The sequence below is a fragment of the Balaenoptera ricei genome, chromosome 13, assembly GCF_028023285.1.
Source record: "Balaenoptera ricei isolate mBalRic1 chromosome 13, mBalRic1.hap2, whole genome shotgun sequence".
Lineage (NCBI taxonomy): Eukaryota > Metazoa > Chordata > Mammalia > Artiodactyla > Balaenopteridae > Balaenoptera > Balaenoptera ricei.
Genome location: NC_082651.1, coordinates 87,723,795 through 87,746,647, shown reverse-complemented (window position 1 = coordinate 87,746,647; position 22,853 = coordinate 87,723,795). Strand labels below are relative to the sequence as shown.

Sequence of the window (22,853 nt, the reverse complement as noted above, 5' to 3'; positions counted from 1 at the left end):
ATCACGCACAAGTATATGTAATGTTTAGGCAATGTGATATTTTTATCTGCCCAAAGAAGACACAGATTTAAAAAGAATTTATTAAATGGTGCTGTGGTATAATCTACAAGGACTGAGCTAAAGGATAGCTTTAACAGAACATCAATATAGTTTAAAAGAAAATTCAACTGCCAAGTAACAAACATTATACTTGTCATTAAGTTGCTTCTTTGGTATAAATATGATAAATTTGACAACCAGAATTCTGGAATTTTTATCAGAATTTTTCTTTTACATTTATTTATAAAAATAGTTCCAGAAAAGTGGCTGAAATTAAAAAATAAACATTTTCTGTTTTAAGAAATTAAATCTAACCTTTAGTGAAAATATTTCATCTTTCCTCGCTTAAAAACAAAGTACCCAGTAATCTCCTTTTTCTGGTCAGAAATATATTAATATTTAAAATAGTAACTTAAATACCCAGAAGAAAATAAAATGACAATTACTTTGATAGAAACATTATGAGCACACTGTAAGAAGTGATGAAAAGAAAATTAAAAATTGCTAGAGATTTCAAGACAGTTTCAATAATAGAAATGTTGAAGTGGAATACAACCAAATCTTTAAGTTCATATATATGACTACTGGAGAAAAAAAAACACATAATCAATATTTATATACCAACTATATGATAAGTACTGTGCTACATATTGGGGAAGATAAAAAGAAAAAAACACAGATCTTGAATGCAGGGAGCTCATGAAATTTCCAAGACTCTTCAGGTAGTATTTAATGAAGGCAGGCCTATACCTGTTGCTGTCCAGGCTGAGCTTGTGATGCTGCTTGCTGATTTGCTGTGTTGTTTGCCGCAGCTGCAGCCTGCTGCTGAAATAAATTGGCTGGATACACCCCCCACGGAACACCATAATACTGAGGTGGAACCACTGCCGGACCTAAACCCCACATCCCACCCCCCCAAAAAAAATAAAAAAAGTCACTACATTTTATAGATAAATAAGGTCAGTTACCATTAGATCATAAAAAAGGGACAGTGCATAAGACTCAGAGCAGATGTCCTTACAATCCTCTACCCACATACAACTGTCTTCCTCTTTCTCTTTTTCCCAATTTTACTAGAGAAAGTCTCACTGAGGTATGGATTATTAAAAAAGAAAGTATTCAGAGGTGACAGCAGTCGTCTTAATGAAAAGATGTGAACTAAACTCAAGAAGACCAATGAATTGACAGGACACTGAACCATCTATTCAACACCTATTTAATGCTAGTTTATGCATCTGATATTGGCAAATAGGAACATTAAACACCATAAAACTGTAAGATTTCCTATACTCAATTCAGCATTTTCTTTAAAAAGGAATTTTTAAAATTGAAAACATTTTTGGCTTTTAATTTGTAATCTATAACATAAAACTAGGGAACACGTTGGTACTAAGCTTGCTACAACTGTATTTTAATTGTAAACTGTGAATTTTAAAATATTCTTCATATCTGAAACAGAATTAGTTACAATTCTCACAAAACAATTGAAAATCACATAAAAACAAATGAAACATCAGTGTCTTTATGGTTAGGAAGATGGAACTAGTAAGTTAAGACAAGAAAGAACTATGAAATATAATCATGGGCATAGACATAAAAAAGCAAACCAGGAAAAATAGAATGAATTCTTGCTCTATTTTACTTTATTCAAGATAAAATTTGATTTCTGGACAGTAAATAGTATCACAAAATAAGCCCTGTCATTAAACTAATGATTAGGATGTCATGTTTCCTGACTGATACATGTCCCTAAATTCCACTGATATGATTTTAGTATATCTAATGTATATACTTTAGAAAGTCAAACTCTTGGTTTCACTTTGTTTTGGAAGAAAATAAAGCCCAGTGTAACTGACTGAATCACTAAAATGAAAAGCTGTAAACAGTTTAAAGGTAAAATATATTTCTAAAGATAGTTTAAGCACAATCTACAATGAAGACTCTTAAAATATAGAAAAGGATTTATGAAGAAAGGATACACTGTCAAAACAAAACAAAAGAATCAGACATCCATCTAGAACCTCTCTGTCCAAAAGTAGCTAGAAGTCATCTGTGGCTAAACAATTAAAAGCTGGAGAGCCTGAGTTAAGATGTGCTGTAAGTATGTAATACACACAGGATTTTGAAGACTTAGCATTAAAAATAAATAAAATAAAGTATCTATTAATAATTTTTAAAATATTGATTACATGATATACTGGGCTAAATCAAACATACTGAAATTAATTTCACCTGTGGTTTACTTTTATAATGTGGTTACTCGAAAAATCTAAGTTATATTATCTGGCTCATGTTCTATTTCTACTGAACAGTGCTGATCTTAGAAAGCCTAAGTAAGTTCAGAACACCAGGAATCCTTATCTCAAAACTAATGACCTCTTAAAGTTGCTTCTTTCAGTTCCATAGATTAATGATTCTATGTATGTATGATATGCTAGCACTTTACATACTAACATCCGTTAAGTAGTACCAGGAAAGCTCACATCTTTATGGAATCACATGCAGATCTATACCAAAAACTACTGAATGTGACAGGTTAGTTTCAGTCTAAGATATCAAACAAGAATTTGAAATTAACATTTTTTTCATGTCTTAAAGTCTTGAGTATAAAAAAAACGCCTATGAAAAGACTAACTGTTCTGCAGTCACAATAATAAAAAACTACCAGAAGCGGATTTAAAATTAATTGATCAGTGATAATTCAGTGAACTTATCAGTGACAGCTTAAAGTTATGAAAAGTTAGCCAATCAGCAGACTCAACCCAAGGAACACACTTCTATGGCTGACATCTCCCTCTTCCTGCCTTGGTAACCAACATAAATCATGCTTAAGACAAATTCATTCCTGTCTCTGTAACTAACTCAACATAAAACAACCTTCCCCCTAAACCTATAGAAGATAAGCAAATCACTCTGCTCAGTAAGACTGTGCCTAAATGGTACACAACTCTCCCTTACTTAAATAAGACATAAATACAGTTTGGTTTTAAAAAAAATTTTTTTCCAGCTTTATTGCCATACAACTGACATGTGACATTGTGTACTTTTGGTTTTTACTTCAGATTTTGAGTGGTGGTTATCAGGCTTTGACAGTTAATAAGTTCTTTCCACCTCAATCCCACCTTTTTGTTCCTCAGCTTGCCTGCACATTTTAACATTGCTAATTTAACTTTACTTTTTAGATACTCATTCTCTTCAGATCACTGAACCTCTTTACCTTGTACTATCCCTGACCTGGGTATTTATAGCAGCTACCCCCAGTTTATTTTCTGAGAAGTAACTTTATTTGCACTGTCTCTGTGGGTAATGGGATCAGTCACAAGAATAAAGATTTGTGGCTGCTAATGTACGATTTCTGAGACTATAAAACTAAAATGTAAAACAACTATGTACAGGAGGAAACGAGTTATCAGACCTAGGTTTTCTCCTGTAGCATTACAGTCGAAAAATAAACTAACTCTGGAAACTTCAGTTCATTCTGGATAAATGTTTCAGGTTTTTCCTAGAAACTTCAGTTTGCCCAAACAGACAAAAATAAAGCTTATCCCAAAATTAAAACTAAATCCATAACAAGCAACAAGTATGAACAGTAAGTTACCTGCTAATGTTGCTGCTGCAGCCAATCCTGCTGCAGTATACGGATCAGTCCCTGGAGGAGCAGCACTAATAATATATGGATTTGGCACAAATGCAGCTGGAGCAAGGCCTGCTGAGAATACACCAGCTGTATTTTAAAGGGGGAGAAATAATAAATAAAAAAATATGTATGATTTTCTTCATCAGGTTAAAAAAAAAAACATTTCTTCTGAAATTAGGGTTGGTGGGGGAGGAGAGGGTGTATAATGATTCTAATTCTTATTAACTAAGTGACCTTGGGCATGTAATACAACCTGACCCTGGGGTTCTTTGTTTATGAAACTGGTTTATCACCAGTGATTTTTGTTAAAATTAAATATATATGACTGTATAGTACTAGCATATACACACAATAAATGTTTAGAGCTAGAATTGCTATTGTTCAATAGTGGTTTTTCATTCAATCTTTATTAAGCCATACTGTTAGCTAGGGATTCAACACTGAGACAGATAGGATCTGCCCTCACAAATCACTCCATCGAGTGAGAAAAACAAACAAGTACGTTGGCAATTAGAATACAGTGTAAGTGCTATATGAGCACAGAAAGTAGAGGGGTAGCCAAGAAGCTTTTGGTAGGATGGAGTGGGGTTGTAGTGTATAAGATAAAACTGGAGCTATAATCTGAATGAAGACTCATGAAGAGTTTCCTGGGTCATGCTAAGTAGTTTGGACTTTATCCTGAAAGTAAAACAATGAAGAATTTTAAGCAGGAGCGTAAACCCACTTCTGAGTCTAATATATGCCAATATAGATTTGGTTAAGGCTACGAAAGATTTTAAAATATTCATTTGCAGTACTTATTAAAGAAAGAAGAAAACTGCTGGTATTGAGCAGGAATCAGTATGTAGACCTTTTATCATAAGGTACTAAAAAATTACTTTGAAAATATACTGCGAAGAGTTTCCTCTTCTGGAAACCGTGACAAGTACAAGGTAGGGAAATAATTAAAGAGAATGTGTTTAAAGTTAAAGGAGCTCAAAAAGGTTCAAGTTAAAAGATGATGGTGGGGAGATATGGGCATAAAGCAGGTGGACATAAAACGATTTTTAAAAAAGTATTCAAAAGGTACATTTATCTTAAAATCTAGGTCTTAAAATCAAGATTCAGAAACCTAATTCTAACTATATTAAAGTGGCTTCCACATTTTTTGACTGTGACCCACAATGTAAAATATATTTCCTTAGTGTCCATATACACACACACGCCACAAACAAAAATCTCAAAAAAATATTTATCCTTATGAAGTTCCAATGCACTGTTTTCTATTTAATTTTTCTCTTCATTGATTTCTAAATTACTTAATTTTAAGAAATATTGGCCATAAGCTACAATACTGATTTCATGCCCAGACATAGCATGGCCATTTGAAAAATCTGCTTTTAATAAAAGAAATAAGAATTAAACAGAGGGTTCAACAAAATCCTTGCACTATTTAAAAAATCATTTGCTCAAAGTTGCATTCTTAGCTATGCCCTAGGTCGAAGGTTTCAAGATTTCCTTCTGGTTCCTCTACTGTGATTATCTTTATGACAAGAATAAAGATGTACTGATATCCATGTTCTACTCCTATGACTACAAATCGAAAAGTCAGGGTCTAATTTTATATTCTATATTTTTATGATTAAAAAAGATTGCTTTTAAAAAATGAAATACTATTGAAGTATATAACGTGGAAAGCCAAAGTCCTCATGTAACCTTTACTGACAGGTGGTTTATAGCCTTCTAAAACTTTTTTTTTAATTTTAGACATGATTTTAACACAGCTCTCTCCATATTTATATTACAAAGCAGATAAAAAGCAGGAAGGTTTCAAATATTTTAAAAACAAGGAATTAGTGTGACCTAACGGATATATATTGAACCTTCTGCCAAAAAAATGAAGAAAACTTATTTTCAGCTCACATGATTCACTTAGAAATATTTGCAACACATTAGACACCAAACCATATGCTTGTTTGTGTACATACAAATATGTATATGTTTGCATGTATAAATACATGTTTTTGAATCTGTGTTTACATATGCACATATGTATAAATGTATACCCTTCTAAATTTTTACATTTATATAGACACACACTCATACATTTTATATTACAGGGTATAACGGTATTTTAATATGCTTTTTTCACTTGCCAATTAACCACAGATCCTTTCTATGTCAACAGATACCTATCTAATTCATTTTGGGGGGATGGGGGTGGGGGGGAGGCAGGGGTGCTGCGTGGCTTGTCGATCTTAGTTCCCCAACCAGGGATGGAACCCTAGCCCTTGGCAGTGAAAGCACGAGTCCTAACCACTAGACCGCCAGGGAATTCCCTAGTTCATTTTTTTATAGCTTCATAGTTTTGTATCCCTCTACATAGAAGGAACATGATTTAACCAGTCTACTACAGATATATATTTAGATGATTCACCAGTTTTTGCTATAAATAATGCTGCTATTATTCTTTAAGTATAATACAGTATCATCATATCCTCATGAAAATTCACGTAAATGGACAAATATATATAAATTCTTGATCCACATTTCCAGATTACCCTCCAGGAAAGTTATACCAATTTACATTACTACCATAAGTACATGAGAATACCACTTACACTCCCACTGAAATAGGATATTATCAAACTTTTTAAAAGCTGTCAACGTCAGAAGTAAAATAAAGCATTAAAATATTTTGGTTTTAATCTATAGTTCTTTGGCTATCAAAGAGAAAAAAAACATATCAAATCTTTTATACCTTTATTTTTTCTCATTAAAATTTTTATTCCATCAGGAATATGACCCAATTATCTCCAACTTATTCTCCAAAGATATTCTTTTATAATTAGTTTGCAATGTCAAGGTTAAAATTACCCTACCACTGCACCCCAAACACACACACACACCCATTTCAGAGTGTTCTTGTTTACTGATCGACTTGTATGTTTCTAGGCCAGTGCCACACCGTTTTAATCACTGCGGATAATAATTGTTTTGAAATATGGTTGAGTACGTCCACCTCTCATTTTAGTGTTCTATTTATTTTCTGGTTTCACTTTTCTGAGATAAACATCAAAAGCAAACTTTCAAGTTCAAAAAAAAAAAAATCCTGTTGGGATTCCAATCAATATATTAAATTCACAACTTAAGGAGAATTGACCTCTTTACAGTAATCAGTTTCCCCCAAAGGGCATGTGTCCCCATTTACTTAAGCTTTCAGAAAAAGTTTACAGTTTTCTTTACATACACCTTGCACTGATTTAGTTACTCCCTACTCCACCCCACATCTTGATTACTATGTGCTATATTTCAGTGTTCATAAGTTTTATCTTCTGGTTCATTTCCTCCTAGGTGATAGCTAGTTAATTATGCAACCCACCTATGTCTTTTTTTTTTTTTACAAGGTTCTGAAATGGTCTGTTTTCACATCATTCTGTTGTTTCAAGACCTCCGATCTTTGATGACTTAAATCCTTTATCTCTTAATATTCTAAATAAACATTTTAAAGTTCTTTTCAGAACTTCAAAGTTCTCTTATTTCTACATCTTGGGTGTAAATTCTACTATATGTTATATGACTGCCTTCTGACTGCTCTTTCTTGTTTGCATTGTAATTTCTGTTTTAGATACTATCTTATATGAGAGATTCTCTTACACTTACTCATCCCAATTGCCAACTACACACCATAAGGTGAAGTCTCCAAACCAAGTCTTTATTAGTGACTTGGGGGTCTAACCCTCCAACCCCAATCCTGGCACTGTGCAGGCCTTCTGCTTATTTATCCCTCTTGCAGCCCGCTACAGGCCTCACAGATTTATTTCCAGTTTACTCCTATGGATCACCTCTCAATTTCCTATCCTACAGAAATTCCCCAGCCATCAAAACAACCCCATCTTTTTCTTCTCTCTCTCTCTCTCCCCCTTTTGAGTGTGGCTGTATATTTTAAAACATAAAATGTATTGTATCTATACCTCTTTCTGGTCCAGTCCATGGGGCAAGTTCTAGCCTGCTACCTATTTTTGTATGAATTAGCTAAGAATAATTTAAACATTCTAAAATGGTTGAAAATAATAATTTGTAACAAATGAAAATTATACAAAATTCATATAACAGTGCCCATAGTAAAGTTTTATAGAACACAGCTGTACTCATTTATGTATTGTCTACGACTGCTTTGTGCTGTAACAGCAGGGTTGAGTAGTTGTGACTGAAACCATATGGCTTGCAAAATTTAAATATTTACTATCTGGGACTTTATAGAAAAAGTCTGTCAACCCCATTCCAGAATATGCACTGTCTGTTATGGTAGTTATTACCATATATAGCTACTGAGCATTTAAAATGTGACTAGTCTAAACTGAGATCTGCTCAACATGGGAAAATGCATACCTGATTTCAAAGACTTTATATGAAGAAGAGAATTTAAAATTTCTTATTAGTAAGTGTTATATTGATTACACTTGAAATATTTTGGATACAATGGATTAAATAAAATATTATTCAAACTAATCTCACCTACTTCTTTTTATTTTTTAAAATGTAGCTACTAAATAATTTTAAATTCTATGTGGCCCATATTATATTTCTCTTGGGACAGTGCTGTTCTAAACGAACTATCAGCCAGCTAAGAGATGACTGAGCACACCTGGATAAAAGGACTACGATCAACACTCTCTCTTTCTATTTAACTATGGAACAAAGATGAAAAGATGGGATCCATTTTGCTAAGTTATGCTTTCTTAGAAATTTCCATTTTATTCAGGTTTTCAAATTTATTTGCATAGTTTCCCAGATGGCTTCACAAAGTTGTTCTAAGTTGTGCCAAACCTTTAAAGATCATGTAAGACCGAATGTAAATGAAAATACTCCAAGGCATTAAAAAAAGGAACATTTCTAAATTATTTTTATGAAGCAAGTATATTGATATCAAAACCTAACAAGAAATGCAAAAATGCACACACACAAACTTAAAAACTAACTTCATTATATGTTGATTAAAAAAAATCCTAAATAAAACATTAGCAAATTAAGAGCTCATTAAAATAATTATATACAATTCTTCCAAATTCTAAGAACACAGGAATGATTCAATTATTAGAAAATATCATTCATAAAATTAATAAATACTAATCAAGAGCTTTCATAGATACCAATTGAAAGATATAATGAAAGACAGGAAGGTATTTACAATGATAGCAAAAGATAAAATACCAAAGAACAAACTTATTGAGAAATACGCAAACTTACATGAGAAACACTTTAAAGCAATCATAAACAACACAGAAGCAGACTTGAACAAAATTAAAGATACACTATGTCCTGGATAAGAATACTTAATGTCATAAAGATGTTGATCTTCCTAAGTTAAGATTTTAACCTGATCTGGAAGTAAATAAAAGGATTCTAAAGTTCATATGAAAAAGCAATAAGAACCAAAAACTTAAAACTCCCAAAAGGAAGAGCAATAATGGGTATCCTAGCCTGCCACATATAAATCATACCACAAAGCGTCAAGAAATAAAAAGTGCTGTACTGGCCCACGAGTAGACAGGAATCAGTATGTTTCTAACAACAAGTAAGAAGTACTGAAGGACAGGGATACAGAAGGCTGAAGAAAACTGGAAAAAACAGGTCCAGAGTACATGCTGCTATTAGAAGTCATCTAGAAATGTGTGGTCATCTTTGATTAAAACCAAAAATAAAATTTTAGACCTGGAAAGACTTCTTGGATTGACATAGAGCAATACACAGTTAAGGGAACAGAACCAACTTAGTATGTCCCACCCCCTGCCCCCAAACATACTGATGTTGAGAGTGTTCACAACTTTTCCAACCAGGAAATAAATCAAGGTCAGCCAAAATCAGGTGTAAAAACGGTTCCACGAACATGATAAAATAACATAAATCTATACACACACATTTACCAATGTCACACACCTGGTTTAGGTATTGTACTATAATTATGTAAGATGTAGTCATTTAGGGAAAACTGGGTGGGGAATCTCTTTGTACTCTCCTTGCAACCTCATGTGAATCAGTAATTATTTCAAAATAACAACAACAACAAAAAAATCCAAGACACAAAAACACATACTAATGCCTGAACTCTACCAGTAACACATATGTAATTGTAATAATTCACATTATAGTAAAGACTATAAAGGTCAAAGACTAAATAGCTTAATGAATTAAGGAAGAAAATATTCAAAGAAATTTTCTTGGGATTCCTATTTCCAACCCATTTTAAAAATAAACATTCTGACTTGATATGAACACCCATAACTACACTTGAATTTCCAAGTGTTTGATGCTCTCGACTTCACACTGAGAAAAAAACTTATGTGCTCGGACTTCCCAGGTGGTCCAGTGGTTAGGACTTTGCCTTCCAGTGCCAGGGGTGTGGGTTCAATCCCTGGTCGGGGAGCTAAGATCCCACATGCTTCATGGCCAAAAAAACCCCCAAAACACAAAACAGAAGCAATATTGTAACTAATTCAATAAAGACTTTAAAAATGGTCCACATAAAAAAAAAATCTTTAAAAACAAACTTATGTGCTGACAGTTTTTATCAAGTTATAGATTTTTATTTCACCAAGGATACAAATAAAAGCCAAACTGTTCTTCCCTAATCTTTACTCTTGCCATGTAATCTACTACTGTTTTATCTCAATGAGATGTTTCAAAAGTAATGAAATAACACCATTCAGTAAATACGAAAGGAACATTCTAAACACTTTAACACAAGATTTTCTAACAGTGTAATCAAAATGGTAAGTTATAAAGACTCACCTATATGTGGCTGCTGAGCTGTGGCTAATGCATATTGCTGCTGTTGAGCTGCAGTTAACTGTTGAACTGTCAGTGCATTAGTCCTCTGAAAGAGCTATTAAGAAAAATATTTAATACAAAGATTAGTCTCAGAGCATTTCATTTTTGTTTAGAAAGCTAAGAACAGAATATTATAAATACATATTTGAATCACTTTCTCAACTACAAGGACATTTTATTCAATAAAACACTAAATGTTCAAGAATACCCCTATTATTTATGTCAATGTCTCATAGCACTTCAGGCTATACTAGTACATAGTTAAGAGGAACTTCTTTAAAGGAGTGGCATGCTTTACCTGCTGCTGGGAGTTGTAGTCGAAAAGGCCTACAGTAGCTCCTGAAGAGTCCATTGGTACCTGATTACCAGGATAGTCAAACTGTAAGGAATCCAGACCAACTTGTTCCATGGCATCTAGATTCTGAGTTTCAGGATTTGAAAATTCTTCAACGAGTGGTTTATTAGCTGTAGGATTAGGAAGAGGCCCCAATCCTTCTGGGGGATTAGTATTGGGGCCCAGGCGCTCAACTACTTCAGTTGGAGAGGCTTGACGACTTCCAGGAGTACGACTATGTAAACAAAACAGAAATGAATAAAAGTAACAAGTATGTCAAAAGGTGAAATGGGAAAGTAGGAAAATCATGAAAAAACAAATGGCTGTAAAACACAGAGGGCAAATTAGGCACCCTAGGTCACTAACCATTCTACTTTATCACATTTTTTTCTGTTTAATCTAGCTTCCTCTTAAGAGCTGACATGGTTTCATTTTTTAAATATCATTAGTGACCATTGTCCCCGATTTGAATAGCATAAAGATATAACTCAATTTTACAGATAAGGAAATTTGACAATACCACAATTTAAGCTTAGACTACCCAAAACTTTTGTCTCAAATCAGACAAAATGAATCGTAGGTATGAACAGCAGACTATCAAGTGACAAATATGGGAAGGCTGAAAACCAAAACCCGCCTACCATACTCCCATCCTGTCCACCAGCACATAATTTTCCTAACATCTTGCTTAATATTTCAGAAAAAAAAAACTGGCCATAAAGAATCATATGGCCTTCGTGACTTAAGGGTATAAAATACACAATATGACAGAAAAGGGCAGTGAACCAAGACAGAAAGCTGACTCCTGATTCTATCTTTAAGTATTATTTTGAGCAAATCATTTCATCTTCCAGGCCTCAGTTTCCTTACTGAGACTGAAGAGGTGACCTTGTGGTTCCAAATAACAAGAACAAAAAGACTATTTGTGAAAACCTTCTATGAGCTCTCCAAAAACCATCTTTATCATACCAAATTGTTTCAGTTTAAATCATGAGAATAGAAATGTATAACATATTAATCAAAAATTAAGTATGCACATCAATGAAAAATATAATCCTACACACACAAAAAGCAACTTTCCCCACTGACTAGCCTTCTTAATTTTCTGAAGAAATTTATTAACATTGGACTAAATTTTAAGCACCGACTCTTCTCTTTTTATCAACATCCTTCACAGTCTAAACTTTATTTTCATTTTATTTCTTGACATAATTAATTCTCATTTACAGTCTCTTTCCTTCTACAGAAGTATTTTATGTAAGATCCTTCCCCTCACAAGAAACAAGTCTGCTCTGGAACCATCAGTTCATAGTATATTCAAATATAAGTACATTAAATAAATGGCAATAACTATTTTACCTGGCTTTCAATGTCAGTTGTTACACCTATGTAACTGACCCCAACTTCAGGTGCTTTACATTGGGATAAATTTGTTAACATGTACAGAACATTTCACAAAGCAATTGCTTAATTACAATAATTGTTTTCCAGATATTTAGGCAGACTTACATTTTATTTCAAAATTAACCATTGTCCTTGCAACATCAGAAGAAATTTCAAACTCCTTTCCCCTTTATCCGCACCTAATTTTTCATATGAATAATCCCAAGGCTTGTTTTTCATTCAGAATATAGGGGAAGAAAAAAATAAAACTGAAAGGGTCCTCTTTAAAATCGGCCAATTAGAAAAAAGAAAGAAAGCCTGCTATAGTTCTTTCATTCCTTTCAGTTCTACTCCAATAATATATATATATGTTGATGATGTATCAGTTAATGTACATAATAATGATGTGTTGCCATGACCAGATGACCACAGCTATTAGTTTGAAATGGTTTTATATTGTTGAAGACAATACTGTATCTGAAACATTTTATAAGCAATTTTAAATACATACCCCAAACTTAAACAGAATAAAATTAGAATGCTATTGAATGTAAAGTTCATATTAATATGAAGAAGTGTAGCCTCTCATACAAAACAACTCTAAAAGCAAAAAGTAGAGGATACAATAGAAAAAAGTCATTATGCTATGAGTGGTGCTATTTTCTTGCTATAGTTAACGGTGTATTAACACTTCAATTATAAATGTATACTCTGCAGGTTTATAGTCAACTCAGTTTTAAATGCATACCCTTGACTAAAAGATAGATTAAGTAATAGCAGAAGCGCTAAATCAGAATTAGGTCCTGAAACAAACTGAATAGCATTAATTTCTTGTCAAAAGAGGTTTACTGGTTTTGGATGCTTTTTTGTATTTACAACAGATAGAAATGGCACTGTTTTTAAGAAGCATTGTTAGTCTGCTTTTGATAATTAAAGGCAATAAACGTAAACATGTACCTACAACTAATTGATATTCCATGGTTCACAAGATCGCAAAGAAACAGCTTATTTTCAGGTATAGGCCCCAAGGCAACTGACTACTGAAGTATAAAGTATAGGAAATCAGTATGAAGAAACAACTCCCTGTACGAAGAAACAACACCCTAATATTTAGATAAATGTGCACTGCCTAATCCAAGTCCAAAGGTTAGAAGAAAAGAAACAATTACTTGTCATAAAGAGACAATAAAAAATCTGCAACTGAACTTAAATTCTGAACTTAAAACTAACTTTGGAAGTCTCTAATATGTTCCCCCCCTTCCTAATTTCAGCAAGATTAAGTATTAGCACAAACTCAGAGTAAAAGCGGGGATAGGAGATACAATACAGGGATAGAAGAGGAAACTCTACAGAAAGGTGCTCAAGAGCAAACCCAAGAAGAGTTTGCCAAGAAAAATCACAGATTAAACCTAAAATTCACTAAATTTTAGCAGGGAGAAAACAGTTAAAATTTAGACTACCATATTAGCAGAAAGGTAACGGCAGCTTCTAACATTATTCCTTCAATGGAATGCATTGTTTTAGAGACTTTAAAGAATTGTTTTTTTAAAAAATGGCACATAATCATTAACTAATATTCCTTACAAAAAATTTTAAATCTTCCTCCAGATTAATACAAGGTACAAAGGGAAATAAAAAAACCAAAATTGGAAAAATGTCTACATCAGTCACATCAGCTAGTAGCAATAATCCCTAAAGAGATATGCTTTTCTTCTTGAGAAAGTTAAAATCTTACTTAAAATCTTTGCAATCGGCATCCATTCCATTTGGCAAACCTCTGCCATTTATTTTAGAATCATCATCATCTCCTTGTTTAAGATCTCTGTTTTGGTCCTCCTCAAATGGAGAAGCCTTGCCTTTTTGATCTCCTTTCTCAGGTCCATCTGTTTCAGCATCTCTAGTGCCCTGAGGAAAAAGAGTCTGTTTGATTCTGAATATTTAATAGAACACAAAAAAAGGCACCATGAGGTGACCTAAAACTATACTATAGTGCATGTAAACAATAAAAACATTGAATCTTATTTTAATTTCGTAGTCAACTAATTTATAAAAGGCCAAAAAAATTGAGTACAAACCAGTGATTTATAACAGAAGGGCTAAGGCAACCTTAACTATAGCGGTGCTGGAAAAGCAGTAACACCACAAATCAGATAAAAATTCTACTTAATGCACAGATGATTTTGTTTTTTTACTTTCATATCAAGTACTATCATGAATATGCAATTTTAATCTTACAAATTTTGTTTTTTAATTAATATGGGTTTTTTTGGTAACATGGTTAAGATTAGAAATATTCCCAGTGGTTCTACCATTTCATGTATTTCAAGTGGCCAAGACAAGAAAACAAGAGCACCAATAGCTATGAAATTTCCTTTAGTTCTAGGAAGGGCCAGAAAAAGAAACTGGCTTAAGGACAACCAAATAACAATCAAGCAATTTAAAAACCTTTCTTTACTCAAAATACTTACAAAAGTTCCCTTCCTAAATCGAGAATCCAATTTATCAGCAGGAGAAGAACTTAATACATATTCTACCATGCTCACACCAAGGCCTCCACTTTCTGATCGCGGAGACAATATTGCATTTACTTCACTGTTTCCATGAAAACCCTGTCCAGATCTTCTCTGTACCATAATAGGCTGGGACATTGAATGGTCTGTTTGGAAGAAAGAACACAATTACACATTCGTACTTTTAAGCTAACAAAAAGTATTTACATGAATTAATATACTAAAGTAAGAAAAATCAGCATATTGTTTTATTTTGAATATTACTGTAATCCTTATAAAAAGATCTAGAGTCTGTTGAGACTCACTGACCTGGGCACATTTCTTGAGAATACAGATTAAGAAAGCCATTTGCTAAAAAGCAGGTAAAAGCCTATGTGAAGAACAGTCAAACCCAAAGTTCAATGGAGATAGAAACTAACTTGACATCTCCACTGCCTGTAAGCATCTTATTAAAAAGTTCTAAACAATTCAGAACAAAAAACTTTAGAGATAAAACCTGAAATAAAAGTAACTTCTAAACTGGCAGAGGCACTTCTCAAGCTCACAGTTACGTACTGGACAGATTCAGAACATACGGCTGTACTGCTATAAACACAAATGACTAAGTTGAGAAAAACCAGTAATATCACAGAATTTTCTATTCTTGGTATAAAAAATTAAGTATCCCTTAAGATTTTTTAAAAAACACCTTCTAGTCTAAAAGTTTTCCATTTATTTTTAACAAAAAATTCATCCATATGGTATGAATACATTTTCTACATATTTTTGTGACAAAAAGAAAAAGCAATACTTAAGATCTGAAAGCAAAGAAGATACAAACATAATAAAACATTTGAGGAAGAGTCACACAGATTTGCAGAAAAAAATTTTAAAAAGGAACCAATAAGCCACAATTTATATCTGGCTCATATGTGAACACGTACCACACTAAATACTAGGCATCATCCTCAAAGGGTTGAACTATCATAGAGGTATACTCACTCATCATCTTATTAACTGCAGTAATTTTTAAATGACTGGTACTTTTGTTAAACCATATTAAAACACTTCCATGTCAGTACCTTTATCCATGAGATTAGTCATTATATTTTTTCATTCAGTCATTCACCCATTCATTCACAGTTTAAATGTTGATTTACTGTCTCTCCTATGCTGGGCACTGTGCTATGTATGGGGAATCCAAGAACAAACAGTCCCTGACTTCAAAAGAGACTATAGGTGTAACAAGAGGCAATCATAATAGAGTAAAAGCACTTCAATAAAAATAACCCAGGATACTATGGGGAACAGAAAGAAAGGGCATCTATCAATTCTTCCCAGTCTTAGAGTGAATCCCAAAGAAGTGATATGAAGAGTAGAGAACAAAAAACAGGTGAAAATGGGAGTGGAAAGAGCATTTCAGTTTGAACATCCTGGTTTCTCTAAGGCCTAAAAGTGCAGGAGAAGACAACGAAATTAACAATTACAAGTAACTCAGTTCAGCTGAGAAGGAAATATGTGTATGATAAAATCTCCTGTAGTCATGGAAAGAATCCTAGAATGACAATTCTTTTAGGACAAGGAATGTGTTATTCGTATTTGTACATGCTTGGCATTCAATAAATGTTTGTTCAGTAAACACAATAATCCATTCATTTCTATTTTTCTCATTTCTCCTGGTAAAGACTAATACTCATCTTCAAAATTTTATCCGTACAACTAAAAAAGTTAAGTTGGAAGAGGGAGTGGTACAAGGAATTAACTAAAATTATAAACTTGACACTAAAAAGATACATCAGGAATATATAAACAGTTGCTTAAATGTTTTATTGCTGGTACTAGTTGTCCTCCAAATATAACATACCAAAGATATTTCCCCACCATCCATCTTGAAAATATCTCTCATTACCATGTTGTGCTCAAGATGTTTTGCTTTGGAATGCTTTAAAAAATTTTGGTTCTGGTAAATAGAGCAATTAACCATTCAACTTTCAAAATAAAAAACCAAACACGTCTATCAACCAAGTTTTCAAGCACATTATTTTAGCAAAGAAAGTGCCTTTTGTGGGAAAAATGTATCCTAGTCCTTATGAGTGCAATCTATATAGGTTAATACAAATCCAGAAAAAAAAATTCCTTGAGGATGGGGATCATATATCTCACTTATCTTTGTATTCTCCAAACCTGGCATATTATACTACATATTGTTTGAAATCAAAGAAAATTCCCAGTATTTTAGTCTAATTTAGTAGTTAGCAAAGTTTTCAATCTTTTTCAGTTTTGACTATAAAACAGTATTAATCACTAAAATTTTCCAGCTTTTCCTAACTTAAAAAAATTATTTTACCCCTTAAAAACAAAATTTAAGACTATATAGGAATTAAAAATCTTTTTAATAATTTGGAGAATAAAAAAGTACCTGGCAATTTACACCCAAAATATAAGGTTAAGTTGATAATTATCATCCAGAAATTTGTTTTTATATTACTTTGATCATTTTGTATAGCTTTAGTAAGCTGCATTAAACTTAGTTACAAAGGGAAACTTATTTGTAAAATACATGTTCAAAGTTCCATGTGTATATCTCAAATTTTACTAGTCAGAAACATTTAAAAATATAATCAGTACTATTTTAAGAATATAACTATGCTCTTTAATTTACCAATAAATACTGTCACCCTTGTGAGTTATACTCCTTACACCCCAGTTCCTTTTCCCTTAAGAGTTTCTTGGACCTATGTCTCTCTTCACTACTTACGGATATCAAAAACATTCAAAGTCTGCTCCCTTTCTGGGAATTCTACCTTACTAAGGGGGTTTACTTCCTTTGTGGGTGTGGCTGACGTCTAATAAAGCTTGACTGAGCTGCAATTAAATAAATCAGTCACTGTCCATTAATACAATTCAAGCTTAAAAATTCCTATGGTTAATGTGTCCTCTATTTTAATTGAAATTCAGAATTTTATAATCAGAGTTTAACCTCAAATAAAACTTCTTAATAAAATCTTATTGTGACAGACATTCCTAATCAATAAGTGGACCATTAGATATGAGTTACTTTACATAAGAAAATGTGCATTATAAGGATATATGAAATCCTCACAGATACTGCAAAGTTTCTCCAAATACTGTCTGGGGGGCAGGGTTAAAAGAAAATTCAAGTATTCAACAAATTCAGAACTCTCACACATACACCAATAACTTACGAGAAGTTCCCCATGCAGTCTCTCTCCATTCATCATCTCCAAGAAATATGCCTTTTTGTCCATCTTTTGTTGAATCATCAGGTTCCCAAAATTTTTTGGTAGGCAAAAGCTATTTGGAAGGGAAAAAAATATTGTATTTAAATTTTATTCTAATTACAAAGAGCTAAAACATAGAGGAAAGTAAACTTACCACCAACAGGCACAAGTTAGTTTTCAATGCTAATGAAAATTCAGATGACCTATTTCTTAATTTGTCCAGTTAACAATAACTCCCCACTTATGCTTAGATACTGGCTCTAATAATTCTAGACCTGAAAAGTCGACTTCAGACTTTTCTACATTTTTCAAATGGTTTTACTGTCATGTGATATTTTTTATAATTTTTTTCAAAAGACTAAATTTCTTAATACAGTAATACAATAAAAATATCTAAACAAATGATTAAAATTTTTCCTTTACTTCCAAGTATTGCCCTTGGATCACCTCCTATCCTACAGCTTCAATGATAGAAAATTTTCATTCTTACTTCACAATGTAATGGAGGTGAACTACACAATTCTTCCTAGGTCCTCAATACTAACAATCTATTGATCCCAAATCAGGAAGCTATGGGATGGCAGAAGAGACACATAGAAAAGACCCTTAAATACTTTTTGAGGTAACAATGTCAAAGCCCTGTGCCCTATCCTATACTGTAACATACACAAGTGTATAAAAATTGTGTTGATGTAACCATTCAATGATGATTCAAAATGTACATTTGGCCAATTCCTAATGAGACTTTAACGTTCATCCAGGTCTCCCCTCTCTACCTTTCCTGACACTCAGAGGAGGCAAACTGAGGATATGTTTGTTTGAAAAGAACAGACTGGTTTCTAAAACATGCATTTGACATTTAAATAAGCATCTGTAAGACACCCATCCCTCTCAGCCCATAATTAGGTCCTCATAATCAAACCTGTATATACTTCTATTACTACACTTATCACACTAAATTACCTGTGTTTGCCTCCTTAAGGGCCTGGTGACCTTATCTTCAGAGAGCTCACAAATATAAACCAACCATAATAAAATGAACTTAGTGAAACCTGAATTGGGTCTGAGAGATAAGACTGTATGTGTGTTGGAGGTTTAAAGTGTGAATGGAAGGTGGGGAGGACACAAGAAATTATGAACAGAGGCACAACTTGAGAAAATGCACAGTTTGTAGAATAGGGTGTGAGATGGAGGAACAGATGTGGAAGCTGATGTTGTTAAAGCTATCTAGGCAGACTATGAGGAACCTCAAAGACATGCTAAAGAAATACCAATAGTATATTACATTGAAGCAACAGGGACTCAAGAGAGGATGGCAAGAGTGACACTGTGTTTCAGAAAACAATTCAAGTTGTAAGTTCTAAGAATAATGGATATTCTAGACTAGAGGCAAAGAAATCATTAAGGAGAATTACAACAGAGCCAAGACGACAAGAGCTGAAACAAGGTACTGGCAGAAAGAACTGAGAAAATAAAATGGATTTCAGAAACATTCAGGAGAGTCAACAGGATATGAATAAAAATAAGGGGAGGTCTGGGACTCCCCTGGTGGTCCAGCAGCTACAGCTCCAAGATCCCAATGCAAGGGGCCTGGGTTCGATCCCCGGTCAGGGAACTAGATCCCACATGCCGCAACTAAGAGTTTGCATGCCGCAACTAAAAAGTCCCGCACGCTGCAACGTAGATCCTGCATGCTGCAACTAAGACCCGACACAGCCAAATAAACAAACAAATAAATATGAAAAAAAAAAAAATAAGGGGAGGTTGATAAAAAGAATAAAAGTTTAAAATGTGGGTAATGAGGTAAATGATACTACTGACCAAAACAGAAAAAAAACAGGATGAGCGGCTTCGGAGGGAGGAGGGAAAATTCAATTTGGGCATATATCCCTAGGATCTTTTGCTAAACTAAATATTATTAATTTTACTGCTATTTTAAGAAAGAAAACTTTTTGCATGTTAGGACCTTCCTGAGCTGCAAACGATTTGTATTTAAAGTATAGACATTTTATTTACTTATTTTTATTATTTTCAAAGATTTTATTTATTTATTTTGGCCACGCTGCATGGCTTGAGGGATCCTAGTTCCATGACCAGGGATCGAACTTGTGCCCCTGCAGTGGAAGGGAGGAGCCTTAACCACTGGACCACCAGGGAATTCCCTAAAGTATAGACATTTAAAACAATAATCTGCTCTAATAAAGATCCCGGTAAAATACAACCTCTGTTGCTGCGATTTTTAAAAATCTCACTATAAAAGTTTTATGAAAATATTCAAACAAAATGTAAATCTGATAATACAGTACTAAAACACTGAACTTGATATATTTAAATAATTGAACATTTATTCATAGTAAAACCCAAGTTAATCCCTTTAAAGTACTGTATAAATAAGCCATTTCAGGCAGAAGGAAATGGCTCCTGAGCAAATAATGCTTTTATCCTATACTTCATAAAGAAAAATGTTTTAACAGCAAAATAAGGATAACAAATAAGAAATCAGAAATGAAATTACAACAACTTAGTAGAAGCATTTATTACAGACATAGAAGTGGCTGAAACAAACTAATCTTCTGAGGTAAGAGAGATAATAGAATCTTTTTGAGGAGCCTATTCCAGTCTTTCGGGATAAGAGTCCATGTAGTACAGTAGTAGTTCATAGATCACTGCTTTGACACCCAAACTGTAAAACTGGGGGCGGGGGGGAGTCTATGTCAAGCACTTACCCAGTGTGCTTACTTTCTGCCAGGCACTGGGCTATGAATGTCTCTTCATTTTGCAAACATTTATAAGTTATCACGGACTGGCAAACAATTTAGTAGTTAATAAAATTAACACTTTTCCTAACAAAGGCCCTTATCACCATTCCAGAAACAGCTGTGACAGTACAGACACTGATTTCAAATATTTTTAGAGAAACTACTGGCTTGTGACCAAGAATTAAGGTAAAATGGACTAAATATAGGGGAAGGCAACAATTCAGGATATCCAGGATAGAACAGTTAAAAAGAAAAGAAATGAAAAGAAAAGAAAAGAAAAGATGAAGTGGTACAAAGGTTGGAATAGCAATAAAAGTAGTGTTTTGCCCCTGGAGACTCTTTTACTATAGTAGAAATGGGAGAGCACAAAAACAAGGGCTAAGAGATCTTGAAGATCTGTAAAACATATTATCCAATACTGTTTCATATTAGTTCCCTAATTCACAAAAGCTCTAAACCAAGGTCAAGCAACTCAGTATTTCTTGTCAGCCTACTCCTCCATCCTTCCAACTCAGAAATCACTGGGTGGACATACAAATTCATCCCTCCACTATCCACCATTTTATTAGTTCTTTCCTTCAAGAGGCACTTATGGCTTGCCCTTTTCCATCTCCAAAGAAATCAGTCAACACCATAGTATACTACCACAAAATAAATAATTATTAAAATTCCTGCTAGAATTTATACTATGAGGTGCACTTACACTTCAGATTTTTCTAATACAAATTGTTATGTAAAATCACCAAGCCAAGCAAATTAATATAATCCTAAGAATTAAAAGAACTTGAAGGCTCTATGTCTACATTATAGTGTTCATATAACATCCAAACTGGGACACGTTTGAGAAAGGGAGTGCTATTAACAATTATGCCACGAAAACACGTATCTGGACAGTCTGGGCAAATTAGGATGTAAGGTGACTCTATTTACAATGGAAGTTCATAAAAGATAGGCAGGCATAGATGCTAATAACCAAGTGTGTAGAAAACAACAGCCACAAGGGAACTCCAGAATGGTGCTTTTCCAGACTTTAATCTTTTCCGTTAATGAAAGATATCAATACTTAATGTTTTCAAATCATACTACTTCCCCGAATCTTCTACATCCCCAATATCCCTTAATATCAGCAGCAAATATTATTAGATGTCATCACTTCCAATGGGAAGCAGTACTGTAAATAGTCAAGGCACTCAAGAGTTCAAACTGCTCTTCAAGCACTGTTTACTTGGTATTGGGCCAGTTAAGTAACTGTTCTGAGCCTCAGTTTCTTCATCTGTAAAGTAAGGATAATAATAAAGCTACTGTTATAGAGTTTTCTATGAGGCAATAATGAAATAATATAAGTAAACTACTTAGAACAGCATCTAGCACGTGACAAACATACATATTACGTATCTTCACTACGAAAAGTATGAATCCTTTAATATTCTAAAACATGAGTAACACGCTGACCAGCAACATTTAACTGGCTGATTATTTTAAATGATTATAAGAGTATTCATTACAAAAATCTTGTCTATAGCTGTTTGCCTTCTTTTTTAGTTTGAGTATCCTAGGGGGATCATGAAACTACACTACTTACATCAATAAAAAACAGCTGCCTAATAAAGTCACATTTTGCATAAGGAAAAAGAATCAGAGGTTAAATAAACTATCCAAGATTACATGTAAGATTACATATATAGCTAGTAAGTGGCAGCATTAGGAGCTGAAACCATGACTGTTTAATTCTAAAGCCCATTTTCTTTACACTTAACTACCACAGAAGATGGTTCTTTCCAATCATAGTCTAACTCATCAATATTTCTAAAAATATTCAGTTATTAGGCCACGACTAGCCATAATGAAAAAAATAAAACAGTTCAAGATGTTATCAGGATATTCAGACTATATAATGTGGGAATTCATGAGAGTGGATAAAGTTTATGATAGAATGTCTAAGATAGGGATTTACAGACATTAACGATAATCAGCTATTTAAAACAGCTGGTTTCCATTCCAGTTATCCCTAACAGCTCAGATCAGAGCTAGAGCATTTGGGAGATATATGTGATTCATACAAAAGGCTATTCTTATTACTACCTTCAAAGAAGTCAGTCTTTCTCACTAGTGATACAGCACTAGTGATAGATCACTAGTGTTATATCACTAGTGATAGAT

General features: G+C 33.4%; 1 protein-coding gene across 9 annotated transcripts in view; it reads right to left on the bottom strand.

The window, feature by feature from the left end:
• PUM2 (pumilio RNA binding family member 2) overlaps positions 1-22,853 on the bottom strand; it is a 92,133-nt gene that overhangs the window by 45,510 nt on the left and 23,770 nt on the right. For all 9 annotated transcript variants that reach the window (XM_059942142.1, XM_059942143.1, XM_059942141.1 and 6 more), the window contains 7 exons: positions 17,899-18,007; positions 14,672-14,859; positions 13,939-14,108; positions 10,785-11,055; positions 10,448-10,541; positions 3,638-3,763; positions 790-932 (listed from right to left, as the gene is read on the bottom strand). In XM_059942142.1, coding sequence (XP_059798125.1) covers positions 790-932; positions 3,638-3,763; positions 10,448-10,541; positions 10,785-11,055; positions 13,939-14,108; positions 14,672-14,859; positions 17,899-18,007 — 1,101 coding nt within the window. The remainder of the gene's footprint in view (positions 1-789; positions 933-3,637; positions 3,764-10,447; positions 10,542-10,784; positions 11,056-13,938; positions 14,109-14,671; positions 14,860-17,898; positions 18,008-22,853) is intronic.